Source organism: Musca domestica, unplaced genomic scaffold (genome assembly GCF_030504385.1).
Source record: "Musca domestica strain aabys unplaced genomic scaffold, Musca_domestica.polishedcontigs.V.1.1 1, whole genome shotgun sequence".
Taxonomy (NCBI): domain Eukaryota; kingdom Metazoa; phylum Arthropoda; class Insecta; order Diptera; family Muscidae; genus Musca; species Musca domestica.
Genome location: NW_026712114.1, coordinates 3,277,973 through 3,301,851, shown reverse-complemented (window position 1 = coordinate 3,301,851; position 23,879 = coordinate 3,277,973). Strand labels below are relative to the sequence as shown.

The window sequence follows — 23,879 nt, the reverse complement described above, 5'->3', positions numbered from 1 at the left end:
TTTGTAACTCATTGAAATAATAATTTTAGACCCAACTAAGTATATATATTTGATCAGCGTAAAATTCTAAAACGATTCAGTGGTCTTTTGGTCCTTGGAAATGATTTTCTTTAAAAAATCCACGTTTAGTGGTCTTTTGGTCTTTGGAAATGATTTTCTTTAAAAAATCCACATTTAGTGGTCTTTTGGTCCTTGGAAATGATTTTCTTTAAAAAATCCACGTTTAGTGGACTTTTGGTCCTTGGAAATGATTTTCTTTAAAAAATCCACGTTTAGTGGTCTTTTGGTCCTTGGAAATGATTTTCTTTAAAAAATCCACGTTTAGTGGTCTTTTGGTCCTTGGAAATGATTTTCTTTAAAAAATCCACGTTTAGTGGTCTTTTGGTCCTTGGAAATGATTTTCTTTAAAAAATCCACGTTTAGTGGTCTTTTGGTCCTTGGAAATGATTTTCTTTAAAAAATCCACGTTTAGTGGTCTTTTGGTCCTTGGAAATGATTTTCTTTAAAAAATCCACGTTTAGTGGTCTTTTGGTCCTTGGAAATGATTTTCTTTAAAAAATCCACGTTTAGTGGTCTTTTGGTCCTTGGAAATGATTTTCTTTAAAAAATCCACGTTTAGTGGTCTTTTGGTCCTTGGAAATGATTTTCTTTAAAAAATCCACGTTTAGTGGTCTTTTGGTCCTTGGAAATGATTTTCTTTAAAAAATCCACGTTTAGTGGTCTTTTGGTCCTTGGAAATGATTTTCTTTAAAAAATCCACGTTTAGTGGTCTTTTGGTCCTTGGAAATGATTTTCTTTAAAAAATCCACGTTTAGTGGTCTTTTGGTCCTTGGAAATGATTTTCTTTAAAAAATCCACGTTTAGTGGTCTTTTGGTCCTTGGAAATGATTTTCTTTAAAAAATCCACGTTTAGTGGTCTTTTGGTCCTTGGAAATGATTTTCTTTAAAAAATCCACGTTTAGTGGTCTTTTGGTCCTTGGAAATGATTTTCTTTAAAAAATCCACGTTTAGTGGTCTTTTGGTCCTTGGAAATGATTTTCTTTAAAAAATCCACGTTTAGTGGTCTTTTGGTCCTTGGAAATGATTTTCTTTAAAAAATCCACGTTTAATGGTCTTTTGGTCCTTGGAAATGATTTTCTTTAAAAATCCACGTTTAGTGGTCTTTTGGTCATTGGAAATGATTTTCTTTTATCTTTAAAGATTTTTTTTTTAAAAATCCACGTTGTGATCTTTGGTTTGGTCATTGAGAAAATACACATCTATATAAATACAACAATGGTAAGACAAAGAGTACTCGGCAAGAGAAAAATTAACTCAATGTCGATCGATTTTTACACCCCTTCGAAAACGAGGGAGACAAGGAGCGATCTCCCTCGAAGTTTAATATAAGTGATTTCCCACAAATTGTGCAGATACTGCTAATTCCAAGTAATACAATCTACTCAAATTTAAGCTATTTTTTTTCTTTTTCGATGTTTTCTTAGGATAAGAAAATATGAATGTTGGAGTGTACAGCTATCGAAAGGCTAAATAAACACCGAAATACCTTAGAGGCATTTCTCTTGCCAGTACAAATTTCTCGATAATACTTTTTTAAATTTGTCAATTTCCTCGATGAGAGGTCCATTGAAGTTTCTACTGCGTCTGTTAGAAAATATAAAGAAAAACTGGAAAAAATACCCATTTTTGATAAGTATTGTTCCAGGGGTAATTCTAATGACAATACAATAATTTTTCAAATGTAATCTAATAAATATTTTTTATTTCGTAATTATTATTTTTAAAATCTTAAAAACTATATGTTAAATTAACCCTTAAAAGCATGACTTCCTCCAAAGCCGAAATTGAACTCCCTATGATTTTCCAAGGGACCATTCAACCACTTCGAACCGGAGCCGTAGGCATCCAAACGGGTATTACCATCATTGGAAGTGAAGATATTTGTGTGACCACCAACCGAGGCCTGTTTGCCGAAACCTTCAAAACGCGTAACACCAGCATTCAGACCATGTCCACCTTCGTTGGTCCATTTCAGCGAGCCACCTTCTCTGTTGAAACCAAAACCATTGTTCAGTTTTGTGTTTGACTGTGAATAGAAGGCATCGACACTGTTTCGGTCATTGTTGAAGATGTTGACACCCAACGATTTGGTAAAGGTATCACTGTGACCCTTGGTAATGTCACGACTCAGCGAGCCACCAACGCCCAGGGAGTTCTTCCAGTCCAACGAACCCGATGAGGATTCTGAAAATTGTCCATTGGGAAAATAGGTCTTACTTTGGGTTACGGTGCCGTCCAATTTGTTCGAAGGACTTGTCAATATGTTACTGCTCACCGAGTTGGTTTTTATTTGGATACCAGTGCTTTAAAAAAGAGGAAATTTTAAAATTTCTCCAAAGGATCACGGAAATCAAAACTACTTACTTTGCTGCGGGATTATCGGGAGAACGACGAGCTCTCATAAGCTGAGGTGCCTGAGTGGGAGGTGGATAATATGGCAATTTTTGTACATAAACTCGTTGCGGATGAGCTTCTGTTACGGAAGCAGTAGCTAAAATGCCAACACAAGCTGCGAACAATAGAATACACTTCATTTTCAGGCTAAAATTGATTGATTGTTCGTTTATTTTCGTTTGAATACTCTCTGTGTTCTGATATCATCTGTGAGAGTGGCATGGTCTTTTATACTTAAAGACAGTTTTGGGTTTTTTGTCCAATGTGTAATCTTATCAATTTTTGTTTTACTTTCGGTTCTTTGAGATTCACCATCTTCGAGGGAATTTACACACAGCTGCTTGTTGTAGCAAAATGAGAATAATTCGTAAAATAGCACGCACAGTATATTAACTTATTATTTAAAGAAGAAAGGGGAGTTTACAAGCGATATATTTTAGAGGTGGCTAAAAACAAGGAAAAATAAAATTTTGGGATTTTTTTTACCGTTATATGGGGGGGCTATACGAAGACATAGACCTACCTGGCCCATTTTCAATACCACATTTGAGTAAAATTTTATGAACCTACTTTATTTCGTTCGCAAGCTGAAGTGATTTCCACAGACGGAATATATATATATATATATATATATATATATATATATATATATATATATATATATATATATATATATATATATATATATATATATATATATATATATATATATATATATATATATATATATATATATATATATAGGACTTTTAGTATTGAAAATGGGCTATGTAGGTCCACGCCTTCGTATAGCCCCCATATAACGGTACTTCCCGCTATTCGGTATATTGATGATTTTAGCGACATTATTTATCGGAACCATTTCAATTTTGGTATTTCAAGTTCGTAATGGATACTACAGCCTATGACAGAAAATTGTCTGTGCAGGTCCGGGTCTTCGTATAGCCCCCATATAACGGTACCCCCCGATATTCGGTATTTTGATGATTTTAGCTACATTATAAACAGATTTTTTTTCAAAGTTCCGCATTTGAATCGTGTAGACCCTAATATACGGCTACATTCGATATTTTTTAGATTGTAACCGAATTTTTAATGGGTTTTATTTTTTGAAAATTGTTAAATTTGTACTAAATGGGCGAGGGTATACAAAGTTCGGCCCGGCTGAACTTTCACCGTTTTTACTTGTTATTTTTCGAATATAGATTTCTCGAAATCCGAGCATTTTAAATATATAGTGTCTTCCGCAATATTGCACATAAAAATACGAAGAATATTTTGGTGGAAAATATTAACCCTCAATCAAGTTGCAAAATTTGGACTTTTTTGAACTTTTTTTAAAAAAATGATTTAAAACTTCCCGTGATCAATTTAAATCAATATATTAAAATTATTCCTCATAAAATTATACTAATGGTCCTAGAAGACGTCAACAGTCTAAACCTTACCTAAGCGCTAAAATTCATGTATATAAAAATAACATTGAAACTTTACATCGCAAAGTAACCTTAATTGAGGGGATAGATTTCGCCTATCTTTATTTTTTTTTTTTATTGATGTTTTCGAATATAGATTCCTTTTAATCCATTGAATTTAGGTATATGGTGACTTCGGCAACATTCCAGAGAAAATTACGAGGAATGTTAATGTCGAAAATGTTATGCCTAAAGTGAGCCGAAAAAGTGATATATTTGGTTCTTTTTTTGAAAAAGTGGTTAATTCCCTTGAACGGGTCGTAGCGATTCAAAATATTCCACAAAATTGCTTGTCTTAAAATTCTATTATGTGTCTCAAAAGACGTCAAGGGTCTAAGTCTTACCTAAACGCCAGGAATTCGTAAATATAAAAAAGCTCATTTTAGGGTTAAAGTTGTACTTTTTGTGAGTTCATGCACATTTCTCCCACAAAGCATCTGTTTAGAAGGATTACGTCAAAGGCAAACATATTCTTCAGAAAATTTCACCATAAGCTGCCGAAGAGAAGAAATTTCTATATCCATTATATATCACGAAAATATTTGCATTACTCTTGCCAAAAAATACACGAAAATATTTCTTAATTTTTTGATCAATTTTCTACGGACTTTTTTCGAGTTGACGCCTGAAAGTAAAATAAAATTTCGTTTCAGGTGGAAGGTGTTAAAGAATGAAATATTGTACACAAAATTTAACTAAAAATTCCGGAATAAACCATATTTCTAAAATCCATAGTTTTCAAGAATATTATATTCGAATTTTACATATTTCAAGTGAAAATTATGAGTTTTTGATTTCTACTGTTAATTTAATACGTTTCGACTTTAAGTCAGAATCTCCCTTAATACACAATTTTTTGGGGAAAGTATTAAAGGAAGAAATATTCTAGATCAAATTTCAATGTGAGTCTCTGAACAAAAGAAATTTGTATAGGTAATATGTAACATAAAAATGAAATCATTTTTTGTTAATTCAGTTTTTTTTTTTATTTCAGAAAATTTAAGTATTTTTTTCCAATTCGCTCAAAAGGAACTCTTTCTAGGTTCGTCGTATTTTTGACAATACCTCATATTGTTATGAGTAAATATTGTTATCGTAATATATGAAATTTTCTTTAAAAAAATTCACAGCATTTCCCCACAACATCGGTTTGCACAAATTAGGAACACATTATTAGTGCCGTAAATAATCCCTGAAATAAGATCACAAAGAAGGAGGCAACAAACTTTGAAGTCGAAAAAATCCCAAAATTTTATTATTTTCTTATTTTTAGCCACCTCGCTTGTAAATTCCACTTTCTTCTTTAAATGATGTCTTTATATTGACTTAATATACTCTTAATATGTGCGTGCTATTTTGCGAATTATTCACATTTTGCTACAACAAGCAGCTGTGTGTAAATTCCCTCGAAGATGGTGAATCCCAAAGAACCGAAGGCAAAACAAAAATTGATAAGATTGCACATTGGACAAAAAACCAAAACTGTCTTTAAGTATAAAAGACCATGCCACTCTCACAGATGCCATCAGAACACAGAGAGTATTCAAACGAAAATAAACAAACAATCAATCAATTTTAGCCTGAAAATGAAGTGTATTCTATTGTTCGCAGCTTGTGTTGGTATTTTAGCTGTTGCTTCCGTAACAGAAGCTCTGCCGCAACGAGTTTATGTACAAAAATTGCCCTATTATCCACCACCCACTCAGGCACCTCGAGTCATGAGAGCACGTCGTTCTCCCGATAATCCCGCAGCACAGTAAGTAGTTTTGATTTCCGTAGTTCTTTGGAGAAATTTTAACATTTCCTCTTTTTTAAAGCACTGGCGTCCAAATAAAAACCAACTCGGTGAGCAGTAACATATTGACCAGCCCTTCGAACAAATTGGATGGCACCGTGACCCAAAGCAAAACCTATTTCCCCAATGGACAATTTTCAGAATCCTCTTCGGGTTCGTTGGATTGGAAGAACTCCCTGGGCGTTGGTGGCTCGCTGAGTCGTGACATTACCAAGGGTCACAGTGATACTTTTACCAAATCGTTGGGTGTCAACATCTTCAATAATGACCGAAACAGTGTCGATGCCTTCTATTCACAGTCGAACACAAAACTGAACAATGGTTTTGGTATCAACAGAGAAGGTGGCTCGCTGAAATGGACCAACGAAGGTGGACATGGTCTGAATGCTGGTGTGACGCGCTTTGAAGGTTTCGGCAAACAGGCCTCTATTGGTGGCAACACAAATCTCTATACCTCCAATGATGGCAATACTCGTTTGGATGCCTTTGGTTCGGGTTCGAAATGGTTGAATGGTCCATTGGAAAATCATAGGGAGTTCAATTTCGGCTTTGGAGGAAGTCATGCTTTTAAGGGTTAATTTAATATAGAGAATTTAAGATTTTAAAAATAATAATTACGAAATAAAAAATATTTATTGGATTAAATTTGAAGAATTATTGTATTGTCATTTGAATTACCCCCTGGAACCATACTTATTAAAAATGGGTATTTTTCCAGTTTTTCTTTATATTTTCTAACAATTAACAGACTCAGTAGAAACTCCTATCGACCTTTTTTTTAAGGAAAATCATTTCCAAGGATCAGAAGACCACTAAACGTGGATTTTTTTAAAGAAAATCATTTCCAAGGACCAAAAGACCACTAAACGTGGATTTTTTAAAGAAAATCATTTCCAAGGACTAAAAGACCAATAAAACTGGATTCTTTAAAGAAAATCATTTCCAAGGACCAAAAGACCACTAAACGTGGATTTTTTAAAGAAAATCATTTCCAAGGACCAAAAGACCACTAAATTTGGATTTTTTTAAAGAAAATCATTTCCAAGGACCAAAAGACCACTAAACGTGGATTTTTTAAAGAAAATCATTTCCAAGGACCAAAAGACCACTAAACGTGGATTTTTTAAAGAAAATAATTTCCAAGAACCAAAAGACCACTAAACGTGGATTTTTTAAAGAAAATCATTTCCAAGGACCAAAAGACCACTAAACGTGGATTTTTTAAAGAAAATCATTTCCAAGAACCAAAAGACCACTAAACGTGGATTTTTTAAAGAAAATCATTTCCAAGGACCAAAAGACCACTAAACGTGGATTTTTTAAAGAAAATCATTTCCAAGAACCAAAAGACCACTAAACGTGGTCTTTTAAAGAAAATCATTTCCAAGGACCAAAAGACCACTAAACGTGGATTTTTTAAAGAAAATCATTTCCAAGAACCAAAAGACCACTAAACGTGGTCTTTTAAAGAAAATCATTTCCAAGGACCAAAAGACCACTAAACGTGGATTTTTTAAAGAAAATCATTTCCAAGGATCAAAAGACGTGGATTTTTTAAAGAAAATCATTTCCTAGGACCAAAAGACCATAAAACGTGGATTTTTAAAAAAAAAATATTTCCAAGCACCAAAAGACAATTAAACGTGGATTTTTTAAAGAAAATTATTTCCAAGGACTAAAGACCACTAAAGGTGGATTTTTTAAAGAAAATCATTTCCAAGGACTGAAGACCACTAAAGGTGGATTTTTTAAAGAAAATCATTTCCAAGGACTTAACGCTGATTTTTAAAGAAAATCATTTCCAAGGACTAAAGACCACTAAAGGTGGATTTTTAAAGAAAATCATTTCCAAGGACTTAACGCTGATTTTTAAAGAAAATCATTTCCAAGGACTAAACGCTGATTTTTTAAAGAAAAGCATTTGCAAGGTCTAAAGACCACTAAAGGTGGATTTTTAAAGAAAATCATTTCCAAGGACTAAACGCTGATTTTTTAAAGAAAATCATTTCCAAGGACTAAACGCTGATTTTTAAAAAAAAAAAATCATTTCCAAGGACCAAAAGACCACTAAACGTGGATATTTTAAAAAATATCATTTCCAAGGACCACAAGACCACTAAATGTAAATTTTTTAAAGAAAATCATTTCCAAGGACCAAAAGGCCACTAAACGTGGATTTTTTCAAAGAAAATCATTTCCAAGGACCAAAAGACCACTAAACCTGGATTTTTTAAAGAAAATCATTTACAAGGACCAAAAGACCACTAAACGTGGATTTTTTCAAAGAAAATCATTTACAAGAACCAAAAGACCACTAAACGTGGATTTTTTAAAGAAAATTATTTCCAAGTACCAAAAGACCACTAAATGTGGATTTTTTAAAGAAAATTAAAAAAACTTTAGATTTCATATAATAAATATTTATTTTTCATTTCTATTATTTTTTTAAATCTTAAATTATATTTCTTCGATTAACCCTTAAATGCATGACTTCCACCAAAGCCGAAGTTGAATTCTCTTTGATTTTCAAATGGACCATTTAACCATTTCGTACCGGAACCATAGGCATCCAAGCGAGTATTGCCATCATTGGAGGTGAAAAGGTTTGTATTGCCAACAATAGAGGCCTGCTTGCCAATGCCTTCGAAACGCGTAACACCAGCATTCAGACCATGTCCACCTTCGTTGGTCCATTTCAGCGAGCCACCTTCTCTGTTGAAACCAAAACCATTGTTCAGTTTTGTGTGCGACTGTGAATACATGGCATCGAGACTGTTTCTGTCATTGTTGAAGATGTTGACACCCAACGATTTGGTAAAAGAATCGCTGTGACCCGTGGTAATATCACGACTCAACGAACCACCAACGCCCAGGGAGTTCTTCCAGTCCAAAGAACCCGAGGAGGATTCTGAAAATTGTCCATTGGGAAAATAGGTTTTACTTTGGGTCACGGTACCATCCAATTTGTTCGAGGGGCTGGTGAATATATTGCTGCTCACCGAGTTGGTCTTAATTTTAATGCCAGAGCTTTAAATGGAAGAGACATTTCTAAAATTGTCCATAGGACCTCAAGAAATCAATACCACTTACCTTGGTGGAGGACTATCGGGAGAACGTCGCGCTCTCATGATCTGAGGTGCCCGGGTGGAAGGTGGATAATATGACAATTTTTGCACATAAACTCGTTGCGGCTGAGCTTCTGTTACCGAAGCAATAGCTAAAATGCCAACACAAGCTGCGAACAATAGAATACACTTCATTTAGGCTATAATTTTTGATTGATGTTTATTTTCGTTTGAATACTCTATGTGTTCTGATAGCATCGGTGAGAGTGACATGGTCTTTTATACTTAAAGACAGTTTTGGGTTTTCTGCGCAATGGGCAATCTTATCACTGTTTGTTTTACCTTCGGTTCTTTGGGATTCACCATCTTGAGGGGAAATTACTCACAGCTGCTTGCTGTAGCGAAATAGGAATAAGCATGCACGCACATATTTTTGAGTCAATATTAAGGCATTATTTAGCGGAGAAACGGGAATTTACAAATGAAATATTTTAAAGGTTACAAAAATAAAAAAAAAAATTATATTGTGGATTTTTTCCGACTTCAAAGTTTGTTGCCTTCTTTGTGATCTTATTTCTGTTGTCCAGCATCATAAGGGATAAATTCTACGAAACCAAATTTGTGGGTTTATTTTTTGGTGAATTCAAATTTTATTGGAGGGTTTATGAGGTGTACTTTTTCGTTTCAAAATTATCAAAATTCTTTGGTCCTATAATAGGAATCTCTGACTCTTTTTTTGAGTTACCGATAAAAATTTGGAATTACTTATAATTTCGGCAGTTAATAAAATTTTTGCAAGTTAGTGACAAAAATATTTTTTTCTTTTTTTATTTTTTTGAAATTTGATTGATATATTTGATATATAATGAAAATATATATTTTTTTTCTTTAATGACTTGAAGGGAAATTTGATGTAGAATAATTTTTTCTTCGACAACATCCTTTTAACACCATGCTTTGTGGGAGTATTTTTCATAAATTCTCATAAACTATGGGTTTAACCCAAAAATGCGTTTCTAATATACCTGGATTTCTGGAAGATTAAGACTTTCGATGTACTAGAATTTTATGACAAATAAATTTGTAGAATATTTTGACTTCTTACGATCGCAGTTAGAATATTAAATGAAGTTTTTAACCATTTTTAGAAAAAGGGACCAAAAAGACCCCTTTGGTGACTCGCATATGATTCAAAATTGTTGACCAAAATAATGCTCGTGTTGTTGTCTGCAATATTTCCAAAGACACTATATACCTAAAATTTAAGGATTCCAAGGAAACTAATTCCAAAAATTAAAAAAAAAAAATGGAAGATAGGTGAATTTTTCTTCAATTTTTAGCTCAACTTTCTGTGTGAGATTTTTCCTGTAATTATTTTTTGTATCTTCGACTCTAATTTTAAGGCCACGTTTTTTAAGGCAACCAGATGAGATTTGACATATTTGGTTCTCATATGTGAAAGTTCTATTGACTACTGATATGGCCTCCAACCCATGGTTCCTAGTCATTTGAAGGTTAAAAATTCTACAGGTTAAAATTCATTCATGTTCTCAGAGTATGTTAACCCTATCTGTAAAACAATTGTCAATATAGGTACTAAAGTGGGGAGACTTAAATACCTTAGAGAATTTTTTTCAAGGACCAAAAGACCACTAAACCTGAATTTTTTAAAGAAATCCATTTTCAAGAATAACAGGACCATTAAACGTGGATTTTTTAAAGACAAAAATATCAACAGCCAGAACACCACTAAACGTGGGTTTTTTAAAGAAAAAAATTTTCAAATACCACAAGACCACTAAACGTGGATTTTTTAAAGAAAATCATTTTCAAGGTCCACAAGACCACTAAACGTGGATTTTTTAAAGGAAACTATTTTCAAGGTCCACAAGACCACTAAACGTGGATTTTTTAAAGGAAACTATTTTCAAGGTCCACAAGACCACTAAACGTGGATTTTTTAAAGAAACAGTTTCAAGGACCAGAAGACCACTAAACGTGGATTTTTTAAAGAAACAGTTTCAAGGACCAGAAGACCACTAAACGTGGATTTTTTAAAGAAACAGTTTCAAGGACCAGAAGACCACTAAACGTGGATTTTTTAAAGAAACAGTTTCAAGGTCCAGAAGACAATAAACGTGGATTTTTAAAGGAAACCATTTCCAAGGTCCAGAAGACAATAAACGTGGATTTTTAAAGGAAACCATTTCCAAGGTCCAGAAGACAATAAACGTGGATTTTTAAAGGAAACCATTTCCAAGGTCCAGAAGACAATAAACGTGGATTTTTAAAGGAAACCATTTCCAAGGTCCAGAAGACAATAAACGTGGATTTTTAAAGGAAACCATTTCCAAGGTCCAGAAGACAATAAACGTGGATTTTTAAAGGAAACCATTTCCAAGGTCCAGAAGACAATAAACGTGGATTTTTAAAGGAAACCATTTCCAAGGTCCAGAAGACAATAAACGTGGATTTTTAAAGGAAACCATTTCCAAGGTCCAGAAGACAATAAACGTGGATTTTTAAAAGGAAACCATTTCCAGGTCCAGAAGACAATAAACGTGGATTTTTAAAGGAAACCATTTCCAAGGTCCAGAAGACAATAAACGTGGATTTTTAAAGGAAACCATTTCCAAGGTCCAGAAGACAATAAACGTGGATTTTTAAAAGGAAACCATTTCCAGGTCCAGAAGACAATAAACGTGGATTTTTAAAGGAAACCATTTTCAAGGTCCAGAAGACCAATAAACTTGAATTTTTTAAAGAAAAAATTTTCAAGGACCACCAAAATCTCAAAGGTCCAGAAGACCACTAAACTTGGATTTTTAAAGAAAAAATTTTCAAGGACCACCAAAATTTCCAAGATCCTGAAGACCACTAAACGTGGATTTTTAAAGGAAACCATTTTCAAGGTCCAGAAGACCAATAAACTTGAATTTTTTAAAGAAAAAATTTTCAAGGACCACCAAAATCTCAAAGGTCCAGAAAACCACTAAACTTGGATTTTTAAAGAAAAAATTTTCAAGGACCACCAAAATTTCCAAGATCCTGAAGACCACTAAACTTGGATTTTTAAAGAAAAAATTTTCAAGGACCACCAAAATTTCCAAGATCCTGAAGACCACTAAACGTGGATTTTTAAAGAAAAAATTTTCAAGGACCACCAAAATTTCCAAGGTCCAGAAGACCACAAAATGTGGATTTTTTAGGAAAAAATTTTCAAGGACCACCAAAATTTCCAAAGTCCACAAGACCACTAAACGTGGATTTTTTAAAGAAACGTTTTCAAGGACAACCATCGTGGATTTTTTAGTGAAACATTTTCAAGGACCACCCAAGTGGACTTTTTAAACAAACGTTTTCAAAAATGGTCGACCAATATTGAATTTTTCTATTGATGTTGCTATGTTTAACATTTCGAAATTTTAGTAGGTTAAAAAATTATTCGGGATCCAAGATTTGAAATTTGAATTTAAAGGTGCTCCTCACTTTGTTTAACTGATTGGACTTCAGCTTCATTATATTTACCAAAATTTTTGTATTTGTATTTGAAGTTCGTAATGGTCCACGTTTTATAACCCCTATGGTACCTTTATTACATACATTATAAACAGATTTTTTTTTTCAAGTTTCCCATTTTAATATTTTAATAGCTTATGACAAAAGTTGCCTATGCAGGTCCACGTCATCGTATAGACCCTAACATACGGCTACATTCGGTATTTTTAAGATTTTAACAGAATTCTTAACGGATTTTTTTTTTGAAAATTGTTAAATTTTTACCAAATGGTGGAGGGTATTCAAAGTTCGGCCCGGGCGAACTTACAGCTTTTTACTTGTTTTTATTTTACAATTGAAACTATTTTCTACCTCGTAAATTCCATTAGCTTCCCTAGTAAATCACCTACCTTCGCTGAACTTCCTAATATTAAAATAATTATTCATGTTGATCTGTATGGGTAATTATTCCTATTTTTTTGCAAAAAGAAAAACAAAACAGTTCATATTTTGCCTATAAAAATTCCCCCTGAGATGGTGAATCCCAATCTACAAAATACAAAGTAAATTGATAAGACTGTGCTCAAGGCAGACAATCTTTCGAAATATAAAAGACCATGCAACCCGAACAGATGGTATCACAACACGCGGAGTATTCAAACGAAAATAAACATCAATCAAAAATTATAGCCTCAAAATGAAGTGTATTCCATTGTTCGCAGCTTGTGTTGCCATTTTAGCTGTTGCTTCGGTAACAGAAGCTCAACCGCAACGAGTTTATGTACAAAAATTGCCATATTATCCACCTCCCACTCAGGCACCTCGAGTCATGAGAGCTCGTCGTTCTCCCGATAATCCCGCAGCAAAGTAAGTAGTATGGATTTCTAAGTTCCTGCCGACAAATTTTAACAATTCTTTTTTTTTTAAAGCACTGGCATCCAAATTAAAACCAATTCGGTGAGCAGCAACATACTCAAGACCCCTTCGAACAAAGTGGATGGTACCGTAACCCAAAGTAAAACCTATTTTCCCAATGGACAATTTTCGGAATCCTCATCGGGTTCTTTGGACTGGAAGAACTCCCTGGGCGTTGGTGGCTCCCTGGGTCGTGACATTACCAAGGGTCACAGTGACACCTTTACCAAATCATTGGGTGTCAACATCTTCAACAACGACAGAAACAGTCTGGATGCCATGTATTCACAGTCGAACACAAAACTGAACAATGGTTTTGGTTTCAATAGAGAAGGTGGCTCGCTGAAATGGACCAACGAAGGTGGACATGGTCTGAATGCTGGTGTTACGCGTTTTGAAGGTTTCGGCAAACAGGCTTCTGTTGGTGGTCACACAAATATCTTTACCTCCAATGATGGTAATACCCGTCTGGATGCATTTGGTTCGGGTTCGAAGTGGTTAAATGGTCCATTGGAAAATCATAGGGAGTTCAATTTCGGTATTGGTGGCAGTCATTATTTCAGAGGTTAAGTTTGAGAAATATATGATCTTTAAAAATTAGTAATAAAAATAAAATATTTATTGAAGTGTAACAAAATAAAGATTAAATTAAAATATTTTTAATATTGATAGGGTATCATTAGAATGATTGAGATGTTAGATCAAAATATTAACTTTAAAAATAAAAAATAATTTAAAAAAAAAATATTCTTGAAAAATATTTCATTTTTATGCCCATGAAACTACAAAGAGTGTGATATTATTGAATGAAAGCAAAAATTGTCGGAAATAGCATCAAATTTTAGAATAAGTTTACATTTGTTCGAATCGGTCACCTTTGGCACGAATTATGGCCTTCAAACGACCAATGAAACCATCACACGCTGCCAGAATGTTGCTTTGCAGTATTTTGGCCCATTCCAGGCGATGCGCTTGCCTGAGGTGATCAACAATTAGGTATTTTTTAGTGCCAACCTTGCATTTCAAAATACTCCAGACCAATGGATTGATATCCGGAGATTTTGGTGGTCATTATGCGCTGGAAATGAAGCGAGGAACCTCATTTTGTAACCATTCTTGAATGACGCATGCTGAGTTTGATGGCGCTGAGTCCTGTTGGAATGCCCAAGGTCTGCGACCAAAATGTTTGCGTGCCCAAGGCTTTAATACACCCTCCCGAATATTTTCGCTACAATATTGGACAGTTATTCTGATGCCACGGTTGATTAATACGGGCAGAGAGCGACCATCGGCTGTTATGGCGGCCCACACCAACACCATGGCCGGCGCTTGAGTTCTGCTGGTCAACCGAGGGTGCACATTTTAAGCAGACCTCTTGGCTGGACTGCTGGACAACGAATGTTTTCTCATCAGAGAAAATTAAACTCGCAGTTTACCACTTTCGGCCAAGCGAAGCGACTCTTTAGCTCTTTTGAGTCCATTTTCTTTCTGTTGCGGTGTAAGTTCTTGCACTTCTTGGAATTTCAATGGCTTTACCCCGAGCTCATTTTTCAATATTTGCCGAATGGAATATTGCGATATGTTCAGCTCACGAGCCATTTTTCGGCCCCTGTGACGCGGGTTTCGCTCAAGTCGATACTTTACTTTTCGAACCATTTCTGCTGATGCTGCTGTTTTTTTCCGCCCACTTCCTTGACGTCGGGCTACGCTACCAGTAACGAAAGATGGTACGAAAGATGGTACGAGACACAAAAGATTTATTCGTATTTAAATGCTGGAGTGCTCTAACGATAGCCACTTGTGGTTTTCCAGCTAAATATAAAGAAATCACACTATCACGCTTGAATTCCATCACGAATAACTTTTTTTCTGGAAAATTCTCACCAGAATGCTTTGTACGCTTGTAACATGAGCTGTGACTGGAATAATTTTAACAGCTGTCGGACGAGTGGCTTAGAAATGACAGCAGTCTGAAGTTGGTTGCAGTTTTTTCATCTCTCCCTGTATAGGCCACATGCAACGGTACCGGCCGATTTAATGTCTTTTGTTTGCTTAAGACACACATTTAACCCGAATTTGCTGTAAGCTGGCAGTTTGTGTTCTCAGTATGTAGGAATCATCCTTGCTCTGCCCTTATGGGTCGAAGTTTTGGTATGGAGGCCTTCGGTATTATGATGAATTGTCTTACACTTGTCACCAGAATTATTTCCAATTTAGTATTTGTAGTTTGTAATCGGCACTTTCTCCTACGAAAGAAAATTTCCTGATCCACGCCTTCGCAAAGCCTTCATATAACGGTACCTCCTAATTTTTTAAATTTTGACAATTTTAGTTGAATCTTTTAACAAAGTTATCGTATATCCCCACATAACAGTAACGCTTGATTCGGAATTTTTTAAATTATAGTTGAATTTTTCAACAGTTTTTTTTTTTCATTTTTCAAGTTCCTTCCAAAAAGTTCAACCTGGCCGAACAAAGCTTCTTTTTTACTTGTTTTTAAATATATTATTTATGTATGTATATTTATGCAGATAACAGATTCTTGCAAAATTATCTGTTTGTCAAATGTCTTTTCAGATATAATTAGTAATAAATAAAAACACTAATTTAGTGTTCCGTTTCACACTTGCTGTTCAACAAATATTTTCGAAAAATGAATGTTTTTATGGAAATGTATTTTGGCAAACAAAAAATTAAATAAATTAACCAGTAAGGAAAGTCTTAAAGTCGGGCGGGCCGACTTTATGATACCCTACGCCCCTTTGCTAATTTAGTTGAGCTCCGCATAACAATTAAACATTTTTATGGGAGAATTCAATCATACACGCTATGATTATAATTATAATTTAAAGTTCAAAGGACTAAATATGCCGAAGCATTTGTATCTTTTAAATTCCGACTTGTATTGTCCATTTGGTGCACAATTAATTTGAAATCGTATAAAAATATATAAGGGAGCTATATCCAAATCGGAACCGATCTCGATAAAATTTGGCAAAGATATGTCTGAGCTGTATTTGATATATTTTCCTGAATATGGTTGTTACGAAGTGCATATTACGGCTGTGGGTAACAAATATAACAAATCGGATGAAGAGTATATATGGGAGCTATAGCTATATCTGAACCGATTTCGATCAAATTTGTCATACTTATTTTCTGGTCCAAACTGATCGTACGTGCAAAATTTCATACTATTCGGACTGATATTACACGTTTGGTGCACACAAAAAGCAAATCGGACGAAGATATATATGGGAGCTATATGTAAATTTTGACTGATTATGATTTCAATAGGGTTCGTCCTTGGACCATACAAATGATTTGTGCAAAATTTCATCTGGATAGGGCAATAAATACGAACTGTACTTTGTTTACAAAAATACATGGACAGACGTACGGACGGACATGTATAAATCGACTTAGAATGTGATTCTATGCAGATCGTCAAAAGGAACTATGGTTCTATCTCGTTTCCTTTTGCCTGTTACAAACAAATGCACAAAGACACAATACCCTGACCACCTTGTGGTGTAGGGTATAATAATATATAATATAATATTTATTAGGGTATAACGTTTGTTAGATAATCGAAATATATTTTAATGACAATAGAGGTTTAATCCTGAGAGTCAAATTCAAACCCACTTCTTTTAAATAAAATAATTTAAATAACAGTATCGGGAAGTGAGCATGGCATAGTAATAACGTTGACATGTAGGTATTAAGGCTAAAAAGTACTGTATAAACCCATTAATAACCAGTAAGGAAAGGTCAAAAGTTGGGTGGGCCGGCTATATGCTACCCTACACCACTATGCATATATAGTAGAGTTCCGTAATAAAAAAGTTTATATTAGGAATTTATGTAAAGTATCATATCATGGATTTAGAGTAGTCACAATTTGGCAAATGTACCTAAATCTGAATCGATCTAACAAGTAAAAAAGCAGTAAGTTCGGCCCGGCCGAACTTTGAATACCCTCCACCATTTGAAACGCATTAAAAAATTTTCAAAAAAATAAAATCCATTAAATATTCAGTTAAAATCTTAAATATACCTAATATCGGGAGGTGCCGTTATATGAGGGATAAAGAGAATTGTCAGGGGTTAAAGTGCTCACAAAGAACTCCTTGTGTAGATTTTCAGGCAATTCCGTTGAAAAATGTGGCTAAAATCATCAAAATACCGAATGTCAGGGGGTACCGTTATGTGGGGGCTATACGATATCGTGGACCGATATAGCCCATCTTCGAACTTGACCTGCCTGCAGACAAAAGACAGATCTGTGCAAAATTTTAGCTTCCTATCTTAATTCGTTTTGACTGTAGCGTGATTACAACAGACGGACAGACGGACGGATGTGGCTAAATCGTCTTAGAATTTTACGCTGATCAAGAATATATATACTTTGTTGGGTCTAAAATGATTATTTCGATGAGTTACAAACGGAATGACGATTTTAATATACCATCCATACTATGTATGGTGGAGGGTATAAAAATGGAAAAATTCGGTTGAATATTGAAAATATTATATGCTGAAAAGTAACCGTAAAATCGGACCGATCTCGATAAATTTGGCAGACGTATTTTCGAGCTGTATCTAATGTCCGGTATTGAATACCTTTGTGGGGTCCATGTTACACATGTGATGGACTTTTACACAAAATCGGATAAAACATATATATGGGAGCTATAGCTATATCTAAACCAAATTTTATATACTTGCTTCTAGATTGAATTCGGTTGTATGTGCCAAAATTCAGGTGATTTGAACTGATATTGGCCAATTTTGACCGATTCTCAACAATTTCAATAGGGTTCGTCCTTGGGCCAAACAAATATTGTTTTGCAAAATTTCATCTCAATCGGATAATAAATGCGACCAGTATTTTGTTCATAAAAATATATGGACAGACGTACAGACATGCATAAATCGACTTTGAAAGTGATTCTACTAAGATCTTCAAAAGTAATGGGTCTATGGGTCTATCTTGCTTATGTGTACTAAATGATACTAAATTTGGTACAACTTGGATTTGGGTGAAACGATAGAGCTGGAATGAGGTTTGGTATATGGAGGAAGTTTTGGAAAGCTGTACTTATGTGCGCAAAAGTTACTGAATGATACTAAACTTGGTATTGCGTGAGTGGGTGCCGCTTAAATTTGGCATTAGGATCACTATTTGTGTGTAGGGTTGAAATGTGGAGGCGGTACTAAATTTGGATTTTGGGTCTAAATATGGCCGAACTTTTTAAATCTCCACCATCTTCAAAATTATCAAACAAAAAAGGACAAAAAAAAAACACCAACAATAAAAGCTGCTAAATTCGGCCGGGCCGAACTTTTAATACCCTCCCCCATTTGAAAGAAACGTGAACTTACAAATTCTAAAACCACCACATAAACAAAAACCGTTATATGGGGACTATACGAAGACGTGGACCTGCCTATGAAATATTTTGTCATAGGCTGTAGTACCCATTACGAACTTCAAATATGAAATTTGAAACAGTTCAAGTGAATAATGCCTAAAATCATTTAAAATATATCGAATATCGGGGGGAATGGTTTATATATACGAAATTTTTTCGCCATAGATTGGAGTACTCATTCAGATTTTCCAATACGAAATTTGATACGATTCCGGTGATTAATGTTGCTGAAATCATCAAAATTCCGAATATCGGGAGGTACCCTTATATGGGGGCTATACGAAGACGTGGATTTTTAAATATGAAATTTGAAATAATTTCGATAAATAATGTCGCTAAAATCATGAAAGTACCGAATATCGGGAGGTACCGTTATATGGGGGATATACGAAAATGTGGACCGACATGGCACTTAACCCGCCTACTGGTAAACTATGCATGTATGCTAAATGTTCTACCTCAATTCGTTCGAATGATAGCGTGACTACAACAGATAGATATACGGACATCGCTAGATCATCTTAGAATATTTTTTTAGAGCCGTGGATATTTTAAAAATATTTTTTCCAGAGGAGTGGATATTTAAAAATATTTTTTAAGAGGCGAGGATATTTATAAAATATTTTTTCAGAGGCGTGGATATTTTAAAAATATTTATTCCAAAGGCGTGGATATTTAAAACATTTTAAAAATGTTTGTTTCAGAAGCGTGGATATTCTTAAATTTTTTTCCAGAGGCGTGGATATTTCAAAAATATTTTTCTATTTTTCTATATATATACTTTGTAGGGTCTATTATGTAAATTTCGAGACGTAACAAACGGAATGACAAACTTAATATAACCTACATGCTATGGTGGAGGGTATAAAAATGGAAAAATGAGGCATATATGGGGGCTATACGAAGACGTGGCCATGGATAAGTATTTTATTTTATTTTTTTTTTGTGTCATAAGTTTACGATTACGAATTTTAAATCCGCAATTTAAACCAATTCCGGTGAATAATGTTGCAAAAATCATGAAAATACCGAGTATCTGGGGGCACCGTTAAGTGCTCACAAGGAACTCCTTTTGGGATTTTTCTGACAATTCTATTGAATAATGTCGCTAAAATCCTCAAAATACCGAATATATGGAGGTACCATTATATGGGCGCTATAAAAAGACGTCGACCGACATAGCCCACATAACTACTGCCTACTGGAAAATACACAATTTATCCTTCTATCTCATTTCGAATGATAGCGTGATTACGGCAGACAGGCAGCAGACTGACAGAAAAACAGACGGACAAATCGGCTGATCCGGAAAATCGGCTGATCCGGAAAATATACACTTTGTAGGGCCTACCGTAAGTCTTTCAAGTAGTTACAAACGTAATAACAAAGTTAATCCTATACCCTCCATGAAATGGTGGAGGGTAAGAAAAACCTCTGATTTTGATCAAATTTGTCAAGGTATTAATTTCGTCTCGGTAGAGGGTATCCTATACCCTCCATAAAATGGTGGAGGGTAAAAAACTCTGATTTTGATCAAAATTGTCAATGTTTTCATTTCGTCTCAGTAGAGGGTATTTAAAGTTCGATCCGGCTAGACTTAATGTCTTTTCCTGTTGCCGTACTTAATTTTGTAGGAATGCATTTGTATAATAACAAAATTCCCATGCCCGGCACTTCCTATAAATATTCAGTACCGCATTGACCATATCAAAGAATTTTATTGCCTTCAAATTATAAATCTTAAAATTTATATCTCTTTTTAACTGCGCTACCAAAAAAAAATCTCTCTTTGAATTTCGTACGAAAGTGATTTATTTGAAATTCCGAAACAAGTCAGGTGCATTTTTTTTTCTTTTGTACATAACCACAATTATTGGCTGTGATCCAATATACTAACCTCTAAAACGCAATCGCCAATTTCTAGGCCAGCTTTGGCAGCCGGACTAAAGCAGTCAACACCACTGACCTAGACACCAGTATTTATGTTTGGGGAAAACAAAAAACAAGAAATAAAATAATTAACACACACACACAGAGACGACTGGGTTATTAAATTTTCAACATCATCATCAAGATGAAGACACACTACCCATGGATAGGGATCCCATTTTGAACGGGTCAAATGGAAACCACACGAACCATTTACGGTCTTATCGATTTGTAGTAGACGCACTGCTGATTCATAATGATCATCATCATCATCGTAATCATTATTATCATTTTTGTTGTTGTCGTCATCAACGCCAGCATCACAATTACTATTGTTATTGCTGTTGTTGAGGTTGTTATTGTTGCGATCACTGATCTTTGAACCGTAACGTTGGTCCACAAATTGCTGCCATTTTCTGTTCTTAGCAGAGCTGGTTTCAATTTCTTGGTCGATATGCTGGGGACTTTTAATTTTTATTGATAATAATTCCACATTGTTGGTGTTGTTATGGCTGTGTTGTTCCGTGTGCATGATTTGTTGTTTACGTTCAATCAATTGGATTTAATGCTGATCGCAGAATAAAAAAACCCAATGATTTGAAATCTTAGAAGGTGAGGTATTTATTTATTTTTTGTTGTTATTTTTATTTAATTTAATTTCAATTTGATTTGATTTTTTCTTAATTTTTTTTCCTATCTCTTGACAACCCGTTGCATACGAAATAGACGTCTTAAAGCAGCGCGTTCGTAATTTATACTGATTTTTTTTATTAGCCGTATTTCTTGGCATCTGTTGTCTCTATATGTGACCAGCAACAACAACAACAACAATGCCAGTCTATCAGCAAGTATGTTTCTTTTGTTTTTCTATTCTCTTAGCGCAAATAAACGTTTTAACTCTTTTGCTAGTTTTGCTGGGTGGCTGAATTCTCGTCTGGTCTGTGGCTAACTGACGCTGAAACTCCGAGCGTTGTGTTTAACCTTTTCAATTTGGCATCACTATTGTTGACTTTTGTCATTAGTAGTAGCTATATTTTAATAAACACATGTATGATATTTTGGGAGATTTGAAAACGTATGCCCTATAGCAGGTTTCTTTGTGTCGTGGAATTTGGTTAGACTGATGTGTGGCCAACAAAACCACAAGTTACTTGTATGCCATTTAGATATTTTGATGTAACAAAATAATAGAAATACACTGGAAAAGATGAGCATTGTTGTAGTAACTTATTGGCAAGAAAGATTTGAAAAAAAAAAATTGAATAATATGTTAATATTCATGATCAGCATGAAATTCTTAAATATATACCCGACTATAGCCTTTACTTACTTTTTATACCATCCACCTTGAAAAGGAGGGTATATTAACTCTGTCATTCCGTTTGTAACATCCTTAAATATTCGCCGTAGACCCCATAAAGTATATATATTCATAATCAGCATAAAATTCTAAGTCGATTTAACGATGTCCGTCTGATCGTCTGTCCGTCTGTCTGTTGAAAAGACAATACAGCCCACATTATTTGACGTAAAGCTCCAAAATTTAGCAGAGCAATTTCAATTGTGTCTAGGATGGTTGGTATTGAAAATGAGATACATCGGTCCACGTTTTGATATAGTCGCCATATAACGGTACCTCCCGATATTCGGTATTTTGAGGATTTATGCCATATTTTTTCATGGATTTGTCTGCAAATTGGTATTCGTAGGTCAAAACGGGTCCCAGTTCGTGTGACAAAACATTGCATGTATATGTCCACGTTTTGGTATAGCCCCCATACAACGGTACCTCCCGATATTCGGTATTTTGATGATTTTTGCCACATTTTTTTAAGAATTTGTCTGAGAATTGGTATTTGTAGGTTATAATGGGTCCTAGTTCGTGTGGCGAAACATTGTTATATAGGTTCACGCTTTGGTATAGCCCCCATATAACGGTATCTCCCGATATTCGGTATTTTGATGGTTTTTGTCACATTTTTTTCACGGATTTGTCTAAAAGTTGGAATTAGTTGGTCGTAATGGGTTCTAGCTCCGGTGGTGAAACATTGCATGTATAAGTCCACGATTTCGTATAGCCCCCATATAACGGTATCTCCCGATATTCGGTATTTTAATGGTTTTTGCCACATTTTCCCACGAATATGCCTAAAAATTGGTATTTGTGGGTCATAATTGGTTCTAATATTTCCATTACCCTAAGGTGGAGGGTTTCAATTTTATGTTTTTTTTACTTGTTTTTAAATTCGCTTTGAAAAAAATTTTTTTAACAATCCCGGAATTTTTAATTAAAATTAGAAATATCTGTAAAAACTTAAAATTGAAATAAAAAATTTTAAATAATCGACGACACAAGCAAAGATTTCTATAAAATCAATATTAAAAATTTAAAATTTTTTTTTTATATCTACGATTTGGAAAAATTTTATTATTTAAGATTTCTTAAAAAATAATACATTTATAAAAACCCAGATTTAAAAAAAAATATTAAAAGAAACGACAGTATAAAAAAATATTCTTAAAAACTTTACAGTATCGAAAAAATATTATTAAAAAAACTACGACGTAAAAAATGTTCTAATAGTTTTGGAAAAAGAAAAGAAATTCTCTATTTAAAAATCCAAATTTTTAGAAAGCCACAATTGTTGGGAAATCATGTTTAAAAAAATAATTTTTTGGAAAAAAAAAGCTGTAAGTTCGGCAGGGCCGAAATTTGAATGCCCTCCAACCTTTGGTACAAATTTGGCAATTAAAAAAAAAATAAAACCCGTTAAAAATTCTGTTAAAATCTTAAAATACCGAATGTAGCCTTATATTAGGGTCTATACGACGACGTGGACCTACATAGGCAACTTTTGTCACAAGCTATTACAATATTCAACTGCGAAACTTGAAAAAAATAATCTGTTTATAATGTAGCTAAAATCATCAAAATACCGAATATAGGGAGGTACCATGGGGGTTATAAAACGTAGACCTACACAGACAATTTTCTGTCATAGGCTGTAGCATCCATTACGAACATCAAATGCTAAATTTGAAAGAATTCCGATGAATGTTGTCGCTAAAATCATCAAAATACCGAATATCGGGAGGTACCGTTATATGGGGGCTATACCAAAACTTGGACCTACATACGAAAAGTCCTGCAGACATAATACACATTTGAGTACAATTTTATCAATCTACTTCATTTTGTTCGGAAGCTAGAGTGATTTCCACGGACGGATAGACGGACGGTCATCGCTAAATCGACATAGAATTTTATGCGGATCAAGAATACATATACTTTGTGGGGTCTAAAATGTAT

At 34.3% G+C, this 23,879-nt stretch overlaps 5 protein-coding genes across 5 annotated transcripts in view; 2 read left to right on the top strand and 3 right to left on the bottom strand.

Moving 5' to 3' along the window:
* LOC101894146 (uncharacterized) overlaps positions 1-21,473 on the bottom strand; it is a 29,775-nt gene extending 8,302 nt beyond the window's left edge. Inside the window, exons 1-2 of the mRNA XM_059132161.1 lie at positions 20,730-21,473; positions 20,538-20,606 (exon numbers count right to left, since the gene is read on the bottom strand). Of these exons, the coding sequence (XP_058988144.1) occupies positions 20,538-20,606; positions 20,730-21,101 (441 nt within the window). The 5' untranslated portion in view covers positions 21,102-21,473. The remainder of the gene's footprint in view (positions 1-20,537; positions 20,607-20,729) is intronic.
* Positions 1,771-2,627, bottom strand: LOC101893688 (sarcotoxin II-1-like). Its single transcript, NM_001308996.2, has 2 exons — positions 2,425-2,627; positions 1,771-2,363 (listed from the first exon to the last, which is right to left on the bottom strand). Exons 1-2 carry the CDS (start codon positions 2,592-2,594, stop codon positions 1,808-1,810), a joined length of 726 nt encoding a protein of 241 aa, NP_001295925.2. The 5' UTR covers positions 2,595-2,627; the 3' UTR covers positions 1,771-1,807.
* LOC101893852 (sarcotoxin II-1-like) lies at positions 5,440-6,378 on the top strand. The gene is made up of 2 exons (XM_005180022.4): positions 5,440-5,685; positions 5,747-6,378. Exons 1-2 carry the CDS (start codon positions 5,516-5,518, stop codon positions 6,300-6,302), a joined length of 726 nt encoding a protein of 241 aa, XP_005180079.3. The 5' UTR covers positions 5,440-5,515; the 3' UTR covers positions 6,303-6,378.
* LOC131800318 (sarcotoxin II-1-like) lies at positions 8,129-9,042 on the bottom strand. Its single transcript, XM_059132179.1, has 2 exons — positions 8,815-9,042; positions 8,129-8,751 (listed from the first exon to the last, which is right to left on the bottom strand). Exons 1-2 carry the CDS (start codon positions 8,982-8,984, stop codon positions 8,196-8,198), a joined length of 726 nt encoding a protein of 241 aa, XP_058988162.1. The 5' UTR covers positions 8,985-9,042; the 3' UTR covers positions 8,129-8,195.
* LOC131807150 (sarcotoxin II-1-like) lies at positions 12,911-13,950 on the top strand. The gene is made up of 2 exons (XM_059132173.1): positions 12,911-13,154; positions 13,217-13,950. The coding sequence occupies exons 1-2, from the start codon at positions 12,985-12,987 to the stop codon at positions 13,770-13,772; spliced, it is 726 nt and encodes a 241-aa protein (XP_058988156.1). The 5' UTR covers positions 12,911-12,984; the 3' UTR covers positions 13,773-13,950.
* Positions 21,474-23,879: the final 2,406 nt, after the last annotated feature.